This window comes from Amphibalanus amphitrite, unplaced genomic scaffold (assembly GCF_019059575.1).
Source record: "Amphibalanus amphitrite isolate SeventyFive unplaced genomic scaffold, NRLGWU_Aamphi_draft 000277F_arrow, whole genome shotgun sequence".
In the NCBI taxonomy this organism is placed as follows: domain Eukaryota; kingdom Metazoa; phylum Arthropoda; class Thecostraca; order Balanomorpha; family Balanidae; genus Amphibalanus; species Amphibalanus amphitrite.
Genome location: NW_024881772.1, coordinates 103752 through 124272, shown reverse-complemented (window position 1 = coordinate 124272; position 20521 = coordinate 103752). Strand labels below are relative to the sequence as shown.

The following is a 20521-nucleotide window of genomic DNA, read 5'->3' as shown; positions in this document are numbered from 1 at the left end:
CATCTCACCAGACAGACTGCCGCGGCCACGTCCAGCATCTCACCAGACAGACTGCCACGGCCACGTCCAGCATCACACCAGACAGACTGCCACGGCCACGTCCAACATCTCACCAGACAGACTGCCACGGCCACGTCCAACATCTCACCAGACAGACTGCCACGGCCACGTCCAACATCTCACCAGACAGACTGCCACGGCCACGTCCAGCATCTCACCAGACAGACTGCCGCGGCCACGTCCAGCATCTCACCAGACAGACTGCCACGGCCACGTCCAGCATCTCACCAGACAGACTGCCACGGCCACGTCCAGCATCTCACCAGACAGACTGCCACGGCCACGTCCAACATCTCACCAGACAGACTGCCGCGGCCACGTCCAACATCTCACCAGACAGACTGCCACGGCCACGTCCAGCATCTCACCAGACAGACTGCTGCGGCCACGTCCAACATCTCACCAGACAGACTGCCACGGCCACGTCCAACATCTCACCAGACAGACTGTCACGGCCACGTCCAGCATCTCACCAGACAGACTGCCGCGGCCACGTCCAGCACCTCACCAGACAGACTGCCACGGCCACGTCCAGCATCTCACCAGACAGACTGCCGCGGCCAAGTCCAACATCTCACCAGACAGACTGCCGCGGCCACGTCCAGCATCTCACCAGACAGACTGCCGCGGCCACGTCCAACATATCACCAGACAGACTGCCGCGGCCACGTCCAGGATCTCACCAGACAGACTGCCGCGGCCACGTCCAGCATCTCACCAGACAGACTGCCGCGGCCACGTCCAACATCTCACCAGACAGACTGCCGCGGCCACGTCCAGCATCTCACCAGACAGACTGCCGCGGCCACGTCCAACATCTCACCAGACAGACTGCCGCGGCCACGTCCAGCATCTCACCAGACAGACTGCCGCGGCCACGTCCAGCATCTCACCAGACAGACTGCCACGGCCACGTCCAGCATCTCACCAGACAGACTGCCACGGCCACGTCCAACATCTCACCAGACAGACTGCTACGGCCACGTCCAGCATCTCACCAGACAGACTGCCACGGCCACGTCCAGCATCTCACCAGACAGACTGCCACGGCCACGTCCAGCATCTCACCAGACAGACTGCCGCGGCCACGTCCAACATCTCACCAGACAGACTGCCGCGGCCACGTCCAACATCTCACCAGACAGACTGCCGCGGCCACGTCCAGCATCTCACCAGACAGACTGCCACGGCCACGTCCAGCATCTCACCAGACAGACTGCCACGGCCACGTCCAACATCTCACCAGACAGACTGCCACGGCCACGTCCAGCATCTCACCAGACAGACTGCCACGGCCACGTCCAACATCTCACCAGACAGACTGCCGCGGCCACGTCCAACATCTCACCAGACAGACTGCCGCGGCCACGTCCAGCATCTCACCAGACAGACTGCCGCGGCCACGTCCAGCATCTCACCAGACAGACTGCCACGGCCACGTCCAACATCTCACCAGACAGACTGCCGCGGCCACGTCCAGCATCTCACCAGACAGACTGCCGCGGCCACGTCCAACATCTCACCAGACAGACTGCCACGGCCACGTCCAGCATCTCACCAGACAGACTGCCACGGCCACGTCCAACATCTCACCAGACAGACTGCCACGGCCACGTCCAACATCTCACCAGACAGACTGCCACGGCCACGTCCAGCATCTCACCAGACAGACTGCCGCGGCCACGTCCAGCATCTCACCAGACAGACTGCCGCGGCCACGTCCAACATCTCACCAGACAGACTGCCACGGCCACGTCCAGCATCTCACCAGACAGACTGCCACGGCCACGTCCAGCATCTCACCAGACAGACTGCCGCGGCCACGTCCAGCATCTCACCAGACAGACTGCCACGGCCACGTCCAACATCTCACCAGACAGACTGCCACGGCCACGTCCAACATCTCACCAGACAGACTGCCGCGGCCACGTCCAGCATCTCACCAGACAGACTGCTACGGCCACGTCCAGCATCTCACCAGACAGACTGCCACGGCCACGTCCAACATCTCACCAGACAGACTGCCACGGCCACGTCCAGCATCTCACCAGACAGACTGCCACGGCCACGTCCAGCATCTCACCAGACAGACTGCCGCGGCCACGTCCAGCATCTCACCAGACAGACTGCCGCGGCCACGTCCAGCATCTCACCAGACAGACTGCCGCGGCCACGTCCAACATCTCACCAGACAGACTGCCACGGCCACGTCCAGCATCTCACCAGACAGACTGCCACGGCCACGTCCAGCATCTCACCAGACAGATGACGGTCGCGGGTATACTGATAGCTTTTCAAATCCGAGCCCCAGTGAAAGGACAACACCCAGTTAGCACCCATTTCGTGGGTGAAGGGGCGTCGACACGGATTTTCGACAGGGGGGGGGGGGACGGATCGCCGGGCTAAAAAAAGTATTGCTACCTCACTTCTTCAGGCTGATGCATCATCTGTCTTATGATGATGGGCCAAATTCCTTCACATTGCAGTACCACAGTACAGGTACACGTCTGAAGTCAGATTCATTTTGACATGGTGGCCAAATCATCTGGTCCTGTAGCAGCCGGTGTAATTGTTGGCGTATGCCACCAATCCACCACTGGGGTAAAGCATACATACCTGCGTGGGAGTGGCTTTATTAGTCAAATCAATTTTTCTCTTTGACTTGAGTATGTATCAGCGGCGCGAAGCGCTGCCAGAATGGGAATAATCACTTGGCAAAACGGCTCCAAAACACATCGATTTTGCAGCCCGTGTAACAAGTTTGTTACCAGAACACTTAACCCGCGAGTTGCTGGGGGAGGGGGGCGTTAAACGCCCCCACTTTTTTCGCCGGGCCATAGCATAAAAACGGCGCGCCGCAGGCACGCCAAATTTTGGGTACCTGTAGGGAATTGATTTAAGTTTATTGTGACAAAGTTTCAAAAAAATCGGTCGGAAAATTTTTGAGATATCGAGGTTTTAGTGACGTCATGATTTCTGAGTTTTCGACCAAAAACGGCATATGTTAAAAAATTCATATAAAATCACAGAATAGACATACAGACATGCCGTAAACGCCATTAGACTGCCAATGCCATGAACAATCAAATGGCTATCTTCGATTATTGATTTTCGATCTGCATTTTCGAAAATCTTGAACTGAATCTTGGCAATTTCTCGTGACTACTTCACGACCATGATACATGCATTTCTTAACCCTCGCCCTGGCAGGGGGGGGGGGTCAATGCGACCCCCCCCTAAGGTTTTTCGAAGATAGCGTAAAAACGGCGGCGCAAATTTGGCACAGCCTATGGGGCAACCTTTTTACATATGACCTGAAACTTTCAGGTCCGGGTGACCTTGGGTCAGGTCACGAGGTCAGAAAAACCGGTACAAGGTCATGGTCAAATTTCAATTTTCTTTTTGCACCTGTCCAACTCACAGTTTTGGACTGATTTCCTTCAAACTTTCAGGATGTGCTAAGTTCACCGAGTTGTATAACATATAGTTCGTTTTTTTAGGTCACTGACCTGAGGTCAGTTAGAGGTCATTACGTCGTAATGTTAAGCCTATGGGAAAATACTAAATTCGGAAAATACTGGAGATATCCGCTTCGTTCTATCACTTTTGTGCTTTGAAACCACAGTACTTAACAGCAGGTCACTTGGTGCTTCTTTGTTTGGTGTACTTATCCATGGGTCAGGTCAAATGAGGTCAACTGAGGTCAAATGACGTTTTTGCCAACAACTTGGCACATAATGACGCTAGAGCTTCAAAAATTGTGTCATTGTGTTCCTTGTGATCAGCCGAATCGAATGATATGCGATATGATGCAATTTGGTTAACTTGAACTTAATTAATTAATTAAAGTTTACTTAAAATTTAAGAAAAACTTTAAGTACACTTAAGTAGGCTAAAAAGTATACCATTCGACGCGCCTTGACGTGCTGAGTTCACTGGTGCTTTTCTGTTTGCTCTATCTTGATTAGATCAAAAGTTATAAGCGAAAAACTTTTGACCTGTTTTTAGCGAAATTTTTACATTTATACCCCCCAAAACCCCCCTAAATATTGACCTAGAGCAACCAAATTCGCACAGGGGCGAGAACTCCAAGGGGCCCACCTACCTACCAAATTTGGTGTTTCTAGATGCCATAGGAGCCAATCGCGAGGGGGGTCGCATCGACCCCCCCTGCCAGGCCGTGTTATGAAAAATGCCCTGCCAGGGCGAGGGTTAAATTAAACTTTTTGAGCCAAACACTTACACATATGACAAAATGAATGTCACCATCGTGTTCTACGCCCCAAATTACCCATAAAACATGTGTCACAGGCTGCGAATATCAGTTTTGATTTTCGGGGACATGTGCCTACCCGGTTGACCTGACCTTGACCCTGACCTATGCTTGACTGACCCCTACATGAAGCTGACACTCTTGTAGGCCTTATATGATGGATTGTGCACCGTTTTGACAGAGTTTATGACGAGAGACGCCCATTGCGAAGTCCTGAAGTCCATGCTACTGAAAGCCCGATTTCAGGTGTTTGACCTGACCTTGACCCGACCTGTGACCTCAAAATTCAACTTTAAAGTACTCACCTGACGTGTCTCGTCGCGTTCTTTCGTTTGCCGCCTCGTGCGTTACGCTGCGCCTATTGGTTCTCGAGTTATCGGCTGGGGGCGTTTAACCCGCGACCTGGTGGGGGGGCTATTTTTTGCCCCCCCTCCAGACTTTTCGTTATATCTCAAGAACCACTGCGCCGATCGTCACCAAACTTTCAGTACCCTCCCGGACATCAATTTTACACATTGTGACCAAAAATTTTTCCAAAGGCTATGATAGGTTGGCCGGAAATGACGTCAGAGTGACGTCATGTTCTGCCGTTTTCGACCCAAAAAAGGGTTTCGCGGGAAGAGCTGTCAGGCCTATAGCTTTGCAAATACAGAAAAATGATATTAACATAAAAGCTGTAGAATTAACAGGGCTACAAAACTGCTATCTCGGATTTTTGAAATTTTTAGATTTTGACCCCCAAAAATAAAAAAATAGATTTTTTGAATATAATAGCCAAAAAATCCAAAAAGTTTTTTGAATTTCGAAAAAACCGGAACATATGTGATAGTCCTTACCGCTTTCTATCTACATACCAAATTTGAGATCGATACCTCTTTTTTTGGCCAAGTTATAGCGAAAAAACTGTTCAAAATTGATCACGTCAAATTTTCAAACTCAATTTTCAGCAATTCTAGACCTCGTAGCGCAAAACGAAGACCACCATTAGACTCCCCGTGACGAGCTGCATCGAATCAATACCCATTTTATGCAAAAATATCAACTTTGAAATTTGACCTTTTTTGACCTGACCTTGACCTGACCTCCACCAGAAAGTGACCTAAACCGTACCTGATGGTCTTATAACCAACACCATTGAGTTGGAAATGAAAAACTGGCCATAAAACATGCATCGCATAACCTTAGTAAAGTTGGGTTCATGTGGTGACCCTTGGTGACCTTTGGTGACCTGACCTGTGACCTGACCTGGTATGACCAGTGACCTCTAACAGCAACATATCTACTAGGCAACTGACGCCCTATCGCTGATTCCCGACAAAATGCGTTTTCCTCGGTGTTATAGCGCATTTCCTAGAAGACCCGTGAACGGTGAAACATTTCATCTTTGACCTGACCTGTGACGTCATCGGTGACCCCGAGGTCAATAAAATTTGGTTTCCCTCGACAAATTTGACAGGCCTTTCGAACGCCGTTTGAATTTTGCGGATCCGTCCAGTAGTTTCGGAGATACGAGGGGGGCAAAAAATAGCCCCCCCACCAGGTCGCGTTATAAACAGACCCCACCAGGGCGCGGGTTAACGCCCCCCCCCCCCAGCAAACGGTGGGTGGCGAAATACCCCAGCAACTGCCGGGTTAAGGACTGGTCACTTGTTCAAGTAGCCCTGCCTCTAAAAAACTTGTGGTCCTTTATCGGTATAGCTTATTTCCTATATGTCGGAAAATTCGGAGTCGATCGGAATGGACAGTTCTGGCCAGAGACGGAGGACTGCGGGGTCGGAGCCGCAGTCGATCGGAATGGACAGTTCTGGCCAGAGACGGAGCTGAAAACACTGAAGTCGTTCGGACTTCTACTCCTAAGTTGGAGCTGGCATTCTCTGGCTTGAAGTCATGCTCTTAACCCGCGCCCTGCTGGGGGGGGGGGGTGTGTTTGAACACCCCCCCCCCCTCCTTGTGGTTTTTCGCGACTATCTCAAAAACGGCGGCGCTCCGCGAAATATGAAAGAAATATGGGAAATATGGGAAGCCCGTTTTCGGCTAGTATACGGTACATGAAAACCTTGACCTGAGGTATACGGTACTAGTATACGGTACATGAAAACCTTGACCTGAGGTCAAATTTTCAAGTTGACCTTTCAAGGTCAAATTATAGTTCATTCGATGCGTCTTGACGAGAGGAACACGATGCCGGTAAAAGTAAGCTCGTACAAGGCTTGGGTCAAAAGTTATTGCAGAAAAACTGTTTCCGAAAAAATCGGCTATTTTTGCAGTTTTTGCCCCCTGCAGGCAAAACCGTTGACGTTAGGTCAAATCTGAGAGAATTACTCAGAAAGGGCGTTAATAGGGCTATCGAATGCGGTTTTCCGCGGCGCTGTAGCTCTATTGGTTCCCGAGTTATGCGTTGGCTTCTTGGAAATTGTCGACATTCGACCTGGAAATCGGCGAAATTTTGCCTTCAATGACCTCTGGTGACCTGACCTTTGACCTGACCAAAAAATTGACCGAAGTAATTTCCTCATTATTTTTTACGCTTTTTCGAACGCCGCCTTCCGCGTATCGCTACGTGGCCCAGGAGCCGAGTTAGTAGGGGGGGGGGGGGTGTTCAAACACCCCCCCCCCAGCAGGGCGTGGAAATCCAGGACCCCCAGCCGGGCGCGGGTTAAATGGTTAATCGAAATATGGGAAGCCCGTTTTCGGCTAGTATACGGTACATGTGGATGACGAACTAATAAATTCTCATTTTTCCCAGGACGGGTGGGATACTGTGCTGAAGGTTCTGTTGGCCGTGGTGACTGCTGGACGGTGGTGGTATGGGCGTCAGACCAATATATTATACAGGGTGTCCCAAAAGTTTCTTAACACCCATTTTTTCACATTATTGGCCATTGCTACCACTTTGAGAATAGTGAGAAGCATGATACTGCTATTGACATGATGCGTAGTATGTCTCAAATCAGAGGGAACCTTTTTACCGCCCCAGGCTACCGCAGAGACGACCCAGGGTGGTCAATCCCACACCCAATTTTTAACCCGCGCCCCATAGGGCTATCGGCGGACCCTACCACCCGTAGAGGGGGGAGGGGGGGGGGGCGTTTCGCCCCCTAAGATCTCGGAAATTTACCGGCCGATTTTCAAAATTCAAACGGCGTTCGATAGCCACATCCGGGAACTACCTTGTGACCAAATTTCATTGACCTAGGTCAAACCGATGACGTCACAGGTCAGGTCAAAGGTCGGATTTTCACCGTTCACAGGCATTTCAAGAAATGTGTTGTGAAATCGAGTAAATTGGTAATTTATTAAAAACTATCGATGGTACTTTGTTTGTCAAACACATTCTTTGCTATCTGAGGTCACTGATACCAGGTCAGGTCACAGCGAGGTCAGCTCACTTTCACAATATGAAAGTGCCGTGTGATACATGTTTTGTGGTCCATTTTACATCACAAATGCGATTATGTGGGTTAGGCAGCCTTTGGGGCCAGCCTAGGTCACGTTTTGGTGAAGGTCAGGTTTGCCGGTCCCGTAGCTCAGTTGGTAGAGCGTTGGACTCCGCGTGGTGAGAGCACGCGTTCCCGGTTATAACAGTCCGGGTTCGAAGCGCGACGGGCGCTTGACATTTATGGGCCTCCTGACAGGTATGGTTGCGGTTGGTGGCAGGCCGTAGCCAGGCGAAGTCAGTGAGGGGACCGGCCGTGCGCGGCTATGTGCGCACGTTAAACTTTGGACTCTAAATTCTGCCATAGAACTGGAATTGCGCGATCGGAGGGTAGAGGGCAGGGTCACCGCAACAAGCTTCGCTTAGCGGTGTCTCTGTCCTTGTGAATCCTTCCTATCAAAAGGTTCGGACTAAATTTATAAAAAAAGGTCAGGTCAAATTAGGTCAAATTTTAAAGTTGATATATTTGCATAAAATGGGTATTGATTCGATGCAGCTCGTCACGGGACGTCTAATGGTGGTCTTTGTTTTTCTCTACGAGGTCTAGAATTGCCAAAAATTGAGTTTGAAAATTTGACGTCATCATTTTTGAACAGTTTTTCGCTATAACTTGGCCAAAAATCGAAGTATCGATCTGAAATTTGGTATGTAGATACAAGACGGTAGGTACTATCACATTTTTTTTTTCGAAACTCAAAAACGTTTTTGATTTTTTGGCTAATTAATAAAAAAATGCTTTTTTGATTTTTGGGAGTCAAAACTCACAATTTGCAAAAATCCGAGATAACAGTTTTGTAGTCCTGTCAATTTTACACCTTTTATGTCTTCATCATTTTTTTCTGTATCTTGAAAGCTGTAGGCCGGACAGGTCTTCTCGCGAAGGTCTTTTTTCGGTCGAAAATGACAGAACATGACGTCATTCTGACGTCATTTGTGGCCAACCTATCATGGCCTCTGGAAAAAATTGGTCACACTGTGTACACTGTGTAAAATTGATGCGCGGAGGGGTCCTGAAAGTTTGGTGGCGATATCTCCAGCCGTTTAGGAGATATCGACGGAAAAGGATAGGGGGGGGGGGCGTTTCGGCCCCCCTACGGGGCGCGGGTTAATCGTAAGCATAAATGTGCCGAGGAACGTCACAACAGGATAAGTATGCCGATTACGTGGAATTAGGTCAATTGAAGGTGGTAAGGTAAAAGACAGAGGTTAGTTGCAAAGCCGTTTGGTGTACCCCGAACTAGGGTTGTTATTGGTTGGAACGAGATTCTTGGACAATTAAACCTGAAAAGAAAATGGTGCTCCGGCCGGCCATCGTTGTGAATAACGTGAAAATCGCTTGTTCGGAGGTTATGGGCAAGCGGGGACACAGTGTGCAAAAATTTACAATGCGATTATCAGGGAAGCGATCACAAGTATCAAAGCTATAAACATACTGTTTTTTTATTGTATTTATTGATTTTGAAACCGCACATCCTATGGCTCAATCAACCAGAAATAACAGAAAATCGGCAGTATTTGCAGATTGCAGGCTTTGCAAAATAGGTAAAAGTAGACTTTTTATAAATAGAAATGAGTTATTTGGAATGATGAATCAGTACTCAAATACCAGCATTCACCACACTGGCAAATCCAATGGTAGTGAGGCCAAATAATGCGCCCCCTGCGTGCGCTCTGTCGTTTTACTAGTTTTCCGCGGAAATAGTACCAGTGTGCTTTCAAGCATCAGCGATGTCGAATAGTGCTAGCTTCGGCAATGCGTAAAATTCACTATTTAACATTCAGAAGAGGGGTCAGGGGTACCTTTTTTGGATACTTTGGTCACGATCGAGAAATGGGGGGAATATGCTACGGTAGAAACGGAACTGCACATAAAACCTTCTAATTCTGGTGTCATACTGCATTATCATTCTGCACATCCTACGATGACAACACATAACGTGGCCAGGAGTCAATTTATTCGTGCGCTACGGAACTCCTCTAGCGCAGGGAAGGAGGAAAAAAGCATAGGCAAAATTTGGGCTTTGCTGGTGGAAAATGGCTATCCAACACACATCCTGTCCATGCTACTACGAGAGGCACGGCAAAAGGGAAGCAGGTCCGTCGACGCGAAGAGGGAAAGAAAGGACTTGGATGGGTATTTATGTTTACCTACGTCGATGAGCAGCTCTTGTGTAAAATCAAAAGTAAGGTAAAAGGGTCAGGTTTGAATGTCAAGTTAGCTTGGAAGAAGAAATGTAAACTAAAAAACATGATGGTCAGAACATCACTTCGCAAGCCTAAATGTCCGGCGGTCACCGATGCCACGCATGAGGTGACCTTGACACCCACCCTAATGCATGGGAGCAACATCAAATCACATGTTTCAACGTTTGAAACCACGAAAAGCTTGCAAACGCGCGGCTAATGCGAGCCGACATACGCTGAATCGCGATTCCGGCCAAACATGGTCTCGGAAAAGAGGTCACAGGTCAAAGATCATTTGGGTCAGGGTCATGAAATTTTCAGGGTAGGTTAAAATTGATCAATGTGAAAGTACTGAAAGTTTCGTCGCGATCGGCCGCTTTTTACGCGAGTTATTCGCGAAAAACCATGGGGGGTCCATCCGACCCCCCACACATGGGAGGGTTAACCCAAAAATAACCTGGAGTTCTATAATCTATAGCCTTGGGTTAATCATGATAACGACGGTAACGACTCGTTTGTATCGCCCTGAAAATAAATGAGCCCAAAGCGCCAATACTGTCTCTGCTTAATGTTCACAAGCAGCAGAGTCTGGTTTTTGTTAGCAAATTCCTGCGCTCTGATTGGCCGCCATCGGATGTCGCCAAGTACGTCATCGGAGTTTCTTCAGTAAGCAAAACCGTGACCAATGGCGTTCCATTAGGTGTCACATCCCTGGTACTTAAAGGAAGGGTGCCACCTTCCGAAATTTTTGTTCTATGAATCTATTTTACTTATTTGAATTTTTAGACGTGGTTAGCGCGTCCACAATATACAAAAAACCGAAACATTGCATTTAATACATTGGCCAAAAAAAAGATCGTTGTTTATATCACCACTACAACTCAAGGTCGTTTGATGTGGCAGCTAGGACGGCTGGCATATCCTGTTGTCATGGCAACATATCATTCTGCCATTTGCATTGATGGCGCAACTGAGACAAAAAGATGAACAAATAAAAAGGAAGAAGATAACATGATTTGAACTAAGTTGTAGTAAGTAAGTTGAACTAAGTAAGATACGTCAAAAGAACATCAAATAAGTCGAGTAAAGGTTTTTCCTTTACAATGCTTAAGAGATCTATGGAACCCTTCACCCTTCATGCAACTTACTAGAAAAACTTCCCAATTAAAATTTTAAAACTTAAGTGTATACCATAAATAAAAAATATACCCTTTCAAAATGATAAAACATGCTTCAAAAGTATAACTTTTATACATACCTTTGCTGATTTCATGTTTTATAAAATACCCTTAACACGACGAGGAAATAGTGCTGAAGATTTTTGCCTGCCCGAATGCTGGCAGCAAAACTCGCAAATGATAACTTCACGTGCGGATTCAATGCTGACCGTCTCGAGCATAGGTAAGTGAAGCCGGTTTTTAGGTTCATGTGAGGCTAATCTTGTAAAAACTGCGTTGTGTCCAAAAGGTGGCACCCTTCCTTTAACCCGCGCCCGGCTGGGGGTCCTGGATTTCCACGCCCTGCTGGGGGGGGGTGTTTGAACACCCCCCCTTGTAACTCGGCTCCTGGGCCACGTAGCGATACGCGGAAGGCGGCGTTCGAAAGAGCGTCAAAAATAATGACGAAATTACTTCGGTCAATTTTTTGGTCAGGTCAAAGGTCAGGTCACCAGAGGTCATTGAAGGCAAAATTTCGCCGATTTCCAGGTAGAATGTCGAAAATTTCCAAGAAGCCAACGCATAACTCGAGAACCAATAGAGCTACAGCGCCGCAGAAAAGCGCATTCGATAGCCCTATTCAAGCCCTTTCTGAGTAATTCTCTCAGATTTGACCTAACGTCAACGGTTTTGCCTGCAGGGGGCAAAAACTGCAAAAATAGCCGATTTTTTCGGAAACAGTTTTTCTGCAATAACTTTTGACCCAAGCCTTGTACAAGCTTACTTTTACCGGCATTGTGTTCCTCTCGTCAAGACGCATCGAATGAACTATAAGTTGACCTTGAAAGGTCAACTTGAAAATTTGACCTCAGGTCAAGGTCATGACCTGACCGGAGAGGGTCATGTTGCATATCAGTCGATCCGTATCGTCGAGCTGAACACATCTAAGGCGTTTTCATCGCTCTAGAATGCCTCTATGAAAAGTTATTTGCGAAAAACTGTTAGATACCATTCGTGACCTAAGGTGACCTCAGGGCATAAACAAGGGTCACGGACACCATTTTCATGTTCAGTGTGTCTAAACCACTTGTAATTCGGTGTTTGGAAGTGTTTATAATGTCTTTTGTCTAAAAGAGGCGCATTTCAATTTTCTCCCATTGACTTATAATGGGGAGGTCGCAAAATTGACCTGACCTTAGGTCATCGATATCAAAATCCTGAGATATACATTTTGTACATGCTATTGCTCTTAGCAATCGCTGAAAGTTTCAAAGCGATCGGTCACTCGGTGTAGCTATGACAGACATTGAAACTTTTTATGAGGTGAGGTCACTTCAAGTGACCTGGTGACCTGACCTTGAATGACCTTGGTCTGAAATTTTCACAACATGTGTAGAATTGATGTATGATAAGGTGTACCAAAAACGGCGGCGCTCCGCGCCGCCGTTTTTGAGATATTCGCGAAAAACCACAAGGGGGGTGTTCAAACACCCCCCCCCAGCAGGGCGCGGGTTAAAAATGAGTGTATAATACATTCGAAACGCGTCGAACTTAAACGAATATTTTTACATGAACTTTGCCGATCTTATACATCGTATTGACGAAAATAGCAACAAAATAGTCAATAATATAATAAAAAACAAAGCTTTCGAAATGTGAAAGTGCTATTAAAAACGTCACCTCAGCACCTCTTCCGATCAACATCGGAATTTTCCAGGGGTCATGTATGGGACCGATGTTATACAACATCGCCTCCATCAGCGCCGCATGCTATGTCCCGACAGAAGTGGATGGCTTCCTCATACGAATGGCAAGATACGCCGACGACACCCAGTTGGTGATCTCAGGGCCGAGGAGGAGGCTACCGGACATGCAGGTGGCGCTGGAGAAGACTCTGGATACGCTGGCGACATTCTTCATGCAAAACGGCATGAAGATCAACGCAGCCAAGACCGAGCTGATGATCATCGGAGACAGAGATGCGCTACGGACCGCTGCCACAGGTCTGACTGGTGTGCGGTTTGTAGAGGAGGACCTCCAGCCCGTGCCGACAGCGAGAAACCTCGGTGTGGTTTTCGACAATCGACTGAGCTTTGAACCCCATATAGACGCCATTGTCACCAAGTGCTTTGGAATCCTAATAGGCCTTATGCACGCGAAGCATCTGCTCCCGACATCGGTGCTACCAACTATTGTCAACGCGCTGGTCATGTTGCATATTCGGTATTGTAGCCAGGTGTTTGGCTGTGTCAACAAAACCGCTGTCAAAAGGTTGCAGAAAGTGCAGAACTTCGCTGCTAGAATTATATCAGGTCGTCACAGATCCCAGCACGTATCTGACGTGATTCGATGCTTGAACTGGCTTCCAGTCACTGAGCTGATAGAATTTAATGATTTGTGCCTGTTGCACAAAATCATCATGACCAGTGAACCCGCTGTGCTCAGACAGGAGGTGCGCTACAACCGAGATGTCATTGGCCGTACAACTAGACATTTAGACTTCCTGTACCTACCTCGCTTCCGCACCAACGCTGGCAAAAGTACTTTTAGACACCGGGCGTGTTCGCTATATAATGCTCATGTCATTGGCTCAGACGTGCAGGGGGCGTCGTACGCGCGATTCAAGAGGATGATGAAGCTTCGGCTTACCAGTTAGTTTTTTTTTTGTACATTTAACACTGGCCTTTTACTGACGTGCTACTGTGCTACAGCCTGTGTGTCACAGACTGCTTTTTACTTTTTCTTCATTCGCTTTTATGTATATTTTTAGCGGGTTTATCCGAATTGTATGACGAGGGCTCATAATAGCCACTTCTTGTGGACGAGTGCCGATGCTGTCAAATAAATAAATAAATAAATAAATATTACGTTTAATGGTCTGTGTCTAACAGAAGATTTATTGCCGAAGTACACACGCACGCACGCACGCACGCACGCACGCCACACAGACACAGACACACAGACACACAGACACACAGGCACACAGGCACACAGGCACACAGGCACACAGGCACACAGGCACACAGACACACAGACACACAGACACACAGACACACAGACACACAGACACACAGACACACAGACACACAGACACACACACAGACACACAGACACACAGACACACAGACACACAGACACACAGACACACAGACACACAGACACACAGACACACAGACACACAGACACACAGACACACAGACACACAGACACACAGACACACAGACACACAGACACACAGACAGACACACAGACACACAGACAGACACACAGACACACAGACACACAGACACACAGACACACAGACACACAGACACACAGACACACAGACACACAGACACACAGACACACAGACACACAGACACACAGACACACAGACACACAGACACACAGACACACAGACACACAGACACACAGACACACAGACACACAGACACACAGACACACAGACACACAGACACACACACACACACACCCACACACACACACACACACACACACACACACACACACACACACACACACACACACACACACACACACACACACACACACACACACACACACTGAAAATCATATTCCCTCAGCAGAGAGAAAAATCATATTCAAAGACCCTCAGCGAAGACAAAATGAAAAATCACATTCCAAAATGTTGCCACCAGGGCCTCGTTTCATTAAGCGAGTCCGTAACTTACGGCGTTTTTTGGTCTTGTATTGCAGGTGCATGTGAAGCGATGCCGTTAGTTTGAATCGTTGAATTTATTTATCTTGCAAGCAAGAATAGCAGGGAGAAGGGGAAATAAATTTATCGCTTCACATGCACTTGCAATACAAGACCAAAAAACCGGCGTAAGTTACGAACTCGCTTCAGGTGGTTGCCAAGAGGTACCGCTTGTGATATAGGAGGGTTTTCAACAATTTTCAGCTAAAGGCCTATCAGGAAAATTTTCTGAAAATTGACTTACAGAAATGACTCCGGGGGACAAGAGGGTTAAGCTCCTTTCACACACGAATTAACCCGGCAGGCGGTGGGCCTCCCGGCCACCTTCTACGCGGTGGGGGGGGGGCATTTTTGCCCCCCGTATCTCCGAAACTACTGGACGGATCCGGAAAATTAAAACAGCGTTCGATAGCTCTGTCAAATTTGTCGAACCAAACCAAATTTCATTGACGTCGGGGTCACCGATGACGTCACAGTTCAGGTCAAAGATAAAATGTTTCACCGTTCACGGGTCCTCTAGGGAAAGCGCTATAACGCCGAGTAAAACACCTTTTGTCGAAAATCAGCGATAGAGCGTCAGTTTTCTAGTACACATGTTGCTCTTAGAGGTCACTGGTCATACCAGGTCACAGGTCAGGTCACCAAGGGTCACCACATGAACCCAACTTTACTAAGGTTGTGCGATGCATGTTTTATGGCCAGTTTTTCATTTCCAACTCAATGGTGTTGGTTATAAGACCATCAGGTACGGTTTAGGTCACTTTCTGGTGGAGGTCAGGTCAAGGTCAGGTAAAAAAGGTCAAATTTCAAAGTTGTTAGTTTTGCATAAAATGGGTATTGATTCGATGCAGCTCGACACGAGGAGTCTAATGGTAGTCTTTGTTTTGCGCTGCGAGTTCTAGAATTGCTAAAAAATTGAGTTTGAAAATTTGACGTCATCAATTTTTGAAGTTTTTTCGCTATAACTTGGCCAAAAAAGAGGTATCCATCTCAAATTTGGTATGTAGATAGAAGGTGGTAGGGACTATCACATGTTTCCGTTTTCTTTTAAATTCAAAGAACATTTTGGATTTTTCGGCTATTATATTCAAAAAATCTATTTTTTATTATTGGGGGTCAAAATTCAAAAATTTCAAAAATCCGAGATAACATCTTTGTAGGCCACTAAATTCTCCACCTTTTATGTCTGAAACATTTTTCTGTATCTCTAAAGCTGTAGGCCTGACAGCTCTTCCCGCGAAACCTTTTTTGGGTCGAAAATGGCAAAAATGACGTCACTCTGACGTCATTACCGGCCAACCTATCATAGCCTTTGGAAAAAACTGGTCACAATGTGCAATAGCTATTCATGGGAAGGTACTGAAAGTTTGGTGACGATCGGCGGAGCGGTTCTGGAGATATATCGAAAAAACTTAAGTGGGAGGGCAAAAAAATGCCCCCCACCGCCTGGAAGGTAAATGCCGTTGAAGCCGGTGGTACTCACGAGTTAATGCCGTCGTAGCCGGCACCGATGCCCACGTGGTCCACGCCAGCAACTCTCCGTATGTGGTTTATATGCGCTAGAACACACAGAAAAAAGCACAGTTGGTGCAACTGCAAAACCTGCTAAAAGAAAATGTTGAGTGGAAAATTTATGAGCGGATAGTATTTCGTCATAATTGATGGCATTACCATGATCTGACAGAGGTACAGTCCACTGATAAAGTATTTTGCTGTTTTACCAATTTCAACAGATATCTTTGACTGACGACTTTTAAATACGGAGTGATCCTGGGCCCAGTATCACCAAGCTCTGTTTGGGGTAGTTTCGCCGAAACTACCCCAAACCAGTTTCACCAAGTGGGGTAGGTTCTGATTGGCCACTTCCAAACTACCCCATGGGGTAGTTTTTATTTTACCCCAAATTTGCCATGCAAACAGATGCTCACGGTCCGTGAGCATCTGAACAAGCCAATCAATCAGCTGTTTGCCGGCAATTCTACCCCAAATATCCCACCAAAATTACGGCAGACATTCGTGGGGTAATCTGTGAATATGATACCAATTGTGAGCAAGAATTGACAGTAAAATAGTAATAAGAACATAATTTATTGAAGTCCAATCACCTGTCATGTTTGAGTATGCATTATTCATAGCATACTTCAAGTTTCATCCAAGTATTTTATACTGCATGTAGCCTGCGCCACCTATGCTTGTGATCTGCAACACCCAAAAATAGCACTATTGATGTCGCCCTAGCTGAATGCCAGAATTTTTACTTTTTAACTATTAAAGGTTTTCCTTCAACAGTGACCTTGAATACCGGATGAGGAAGACTTGAAATATAAACAATAAAAATGCACATTCTTCACGGTGGTTATATGCTGACGCTGTGCCTTGTTGAAATGATCATAGTACCTATTACAACTTGTGTGATCTATTCAAATTATCATTTGAGGTACCTATACGCCTTACGGTCAATGTGCAAATATCAAGCAAATGTCAAGACGCTTACAACTGAAATCAAGATAAAAAATGCCGTACCTAAATCAGCAAGAGGATGTGTCATGCATAACTAGGTAATTCTCATTAGAAATAAAAAGCATATGGTGCAAGTAATTCGTAATAAGCAGTTGTTAAAAACACCAGGCCAAGTGGATTCGATACTTTCCATATCTATTTTTCATTTTTGTCGCTGTTGTGCATATCTCAATAAAGTTGTGTTAAATGTGCCGTGCATCTGTAAGTGGTATGTATTTTGCGCATTTTGTAGTGCACATTAGAAATAAATAGCATCTGATGCAAAAGATTCGTAGTTAAAAGTCGTCAAAAATACCAAGCAAGGTGTATTCGATACTAAAACATGCACTAATTTACTAAAACATTCTAATTATAAAACACTAAACATCTAATCTAATCTAAAACATCTAATCAAACATCTAATTTACTAAAACACTAATTAAATTTAAAACATTCGATACTATTCGATAATAAAACATGCCTTTGTTCTGTAACCTATCCATCAAGATTCGCGGCTGTGCATTGCATTCCTTTCTCAATAAAGGTGTGAATCTTGGAAACTGAGGTGCCATGGTGTCATCGTTACCAAGGTGATTGGTAGACAAATACAAGAAGCCAAATCAAATGTGTTCTTCATTTCACGCCGTCGTGAAATGAAATTCTCGACCAATCAAAACGTTCCGTTGTTTTGCTGATGCTGCTTGCTTAGCAAACATTCACAAGAGACGCCGAAACTACCCCATGGGGTAGTTTGAGCATGGTGAAACTGGATTCTACCCCATGGGGTAGAATGGAAATCTACCCCATGCCGAAATTACCCCACTTGGTGAAACTGGGCCCAGGAGTAGGCACAAAAAAGTTGTCCATTGGATGCAGTTTGAGCTCAGCAAGGGCGGATCCAGTGGTGGGGGGGGGGCATAGGGGCCAAGCCCCCCCCCCATTTGGTGCTGTAAGGGGGGCCAACATATCTTTTGGCCCCCCTTTCATCCGTGTTGTTTCTCACAGCCGGCCAATTTTTCAGAACTATTTTCACCATTTTCATCGACGCTCAGGCCGAACATCAACTTTTTTGTTATAGGTAGGTAAATATGAACAGAGATTTACGCACGAACGCAATTCAGCGTGCAGGCAACCAGCTTATGCAGCACAGACGACTTTATTTTCGACTTTATGTCCGTTTGGCCGTAACTGCAAGGCGCCGAGGCTGGCCGCTGCAGCGCTGGCTTCTATTTGTCCATGTTCTGCTGGAAGGTAGCCCAAAGATACTCGATCAGGATTAGGGTCCGGATGGTAGCCGGTTAATATCTTCAGAGTTCCGGCAGGCTCGATTTGGACAACCGCCTGGACATTGGTAGAGCAATGAGCTGGCGCGCCGTCCTGCATGAAAATGCGTGTTGACCTGTCATCCACCGTCGAGGCCATGCGTCGACTAAGAACTGAGCGGCTGGAGGCTATTGTTGGTAATGGGCCTCAGTGAACTCTTCTACTTCTAACATCTAGCGTTTCATGGTCCTGTCTGGAGGTGGGATTGTCCTTGAGCGTAAGCAGCTTTGCCAAATTATTCAACAATTGACCACTGTTTCTGGCCGCCATTTCAATGCGATTTCTGCCCCCGACCAAATGGTGGGCGAATGCCCGATCTCGGACAATCAGCAACACTGCCAGCAGCCGTATGCTTATCCCACCAGTGCGGGACTGCATGCAAGCAGATGTCCCAACTGACTAGAAATAACACGCTGTGTTATTTTGGCCTGAAGTATGTCGACTGTCTGGTTCAGCTCCCCGAGAAAGAAATTCCTTACCTTCATTTTGCCTTCATTTTGCGGCGCGGTCATTCGGGGGGGGGGGGTGAATCTGTGTATAACTTTCATTATAGCTCGGTGACCTATGGCCCGAGGTTCGGTCGCGGCCTCATCTTCCGCGGCCAAGGACCGTGCAATGCAAGGGTGCAGCCAAAATATTTATCCCTTAGGGGTAGAAACGATTAGAAACCGGATAAGTGTTGTCACAGGTAGAGGACAACACTTTTGCCGGACCGTGCATAAGACCACCCTGCAGTTTCTATTCAATCGGCTTTGATCCAGCAAAAATAGTCACGCGTTAAGGCTGAGCTACACTATGCGTGACCGTCCAGGAAATTACGTGCGTGATCTGCAGATCCGTGATTGCGAGACTCCCTTGACATCGGTTTCTGCGATTTTCCAGAATTTCCGTGAATGATTGTATTCTTACGTAATTACGAGCGAGCGAGCGCAGCGAGCGAAGTGAGTCTTTTCAATATAACGGAAAAATCTCAGTATGAGCGGCCCGGCCCGGCCCGGCCTGTAACGCTTTTGAGAGGCTTATATCTCAGCAACCGCTGGACCGATTGGCCTGCGGTCTTTTTTTTTGTTGGGTAGCCCCATCCCTTCTACCCCGTAATTGACGACTTTTGATACATCTCAGTGACCGTCGTGGCACGTGCCACGTGAAAAGTCAAGGGTGTTCAAGCTGTTTTGCAAAAGTAGTGATTTTGAGAGGCTCATATCTCAGCAGCCGCTTGGGCGATTGACTTGCGGTAATTTTTATAGGGTAGCAGCATCCCTTCTACCAAAAATATGATACTCTCGATGCATGTGGGTCACCCCCAGTGCACGTGCAAAATACAACAATAAGAGGTGCCAAATTTGTTCCCATTTCAGTAACTCGGTAATTACTGGGGCGATTTCGCTAAAACTTGGCATATATGTAGGCACCCACCAGGCAATGCATTCCCATGTGTTGCGGTTAAGGTGCTACTACACGTGCGCACGTGCAGGGGGCGTTTCCAGATCTCGAGAACGGCTGGGCCGATTGCGCTCAAATTTGGTACACGGTTGGGGACCAGTAAGTAGGGTGCCGTGCAAAAGTCATTTTGGACCCCGTTTGCACGTGCGCACGTGCAGAATGCCGCTTCCAGATCTCAGGAACGGCTGGGCCGATTGCGTTCAAATTTAGCACACCGCTAGCGACCAGCTAGAAGGGTGCTTTGCGCAAGCCCGTTGGAAGCACCCTCTCGCCCTTCCGCACGTGCAGGGCTCACTATCTCGCTCGCTCGTTCTTCGCCCTAAAGGCGTTTTACTGGTAATAACAACTAACCAGTAAAACGTCTTTTGGGCGAAGGACGAGCGAGCGAGATAGTGAGCCCTGCACGTGCGGAAGGGCGAGAGGGTACT

General features: G+C 47.3%; 1 protein-coding gene across 1 annotated transcript in view; it reads right to left on the bottom strand.

Moving 5' to 3' along the window:
• Positions 1-20521, bottom strand: part of LOC122387215 (dipeptidase 2-like) — a 161420-nt gene that overhangs the window by 38464 nt on the left and 102435 nt on the right. Inside the window, exon 6 of the mRNA XM_043377165.1 lies at positions 16312-16387. Within this exon, the coding sequence (XP_043233100.1) occupies positions 16312-16387 (76 nt within the window). The remainder of the gene's footprint in view (positions 1-16311; positions 16388-20521) is intronic.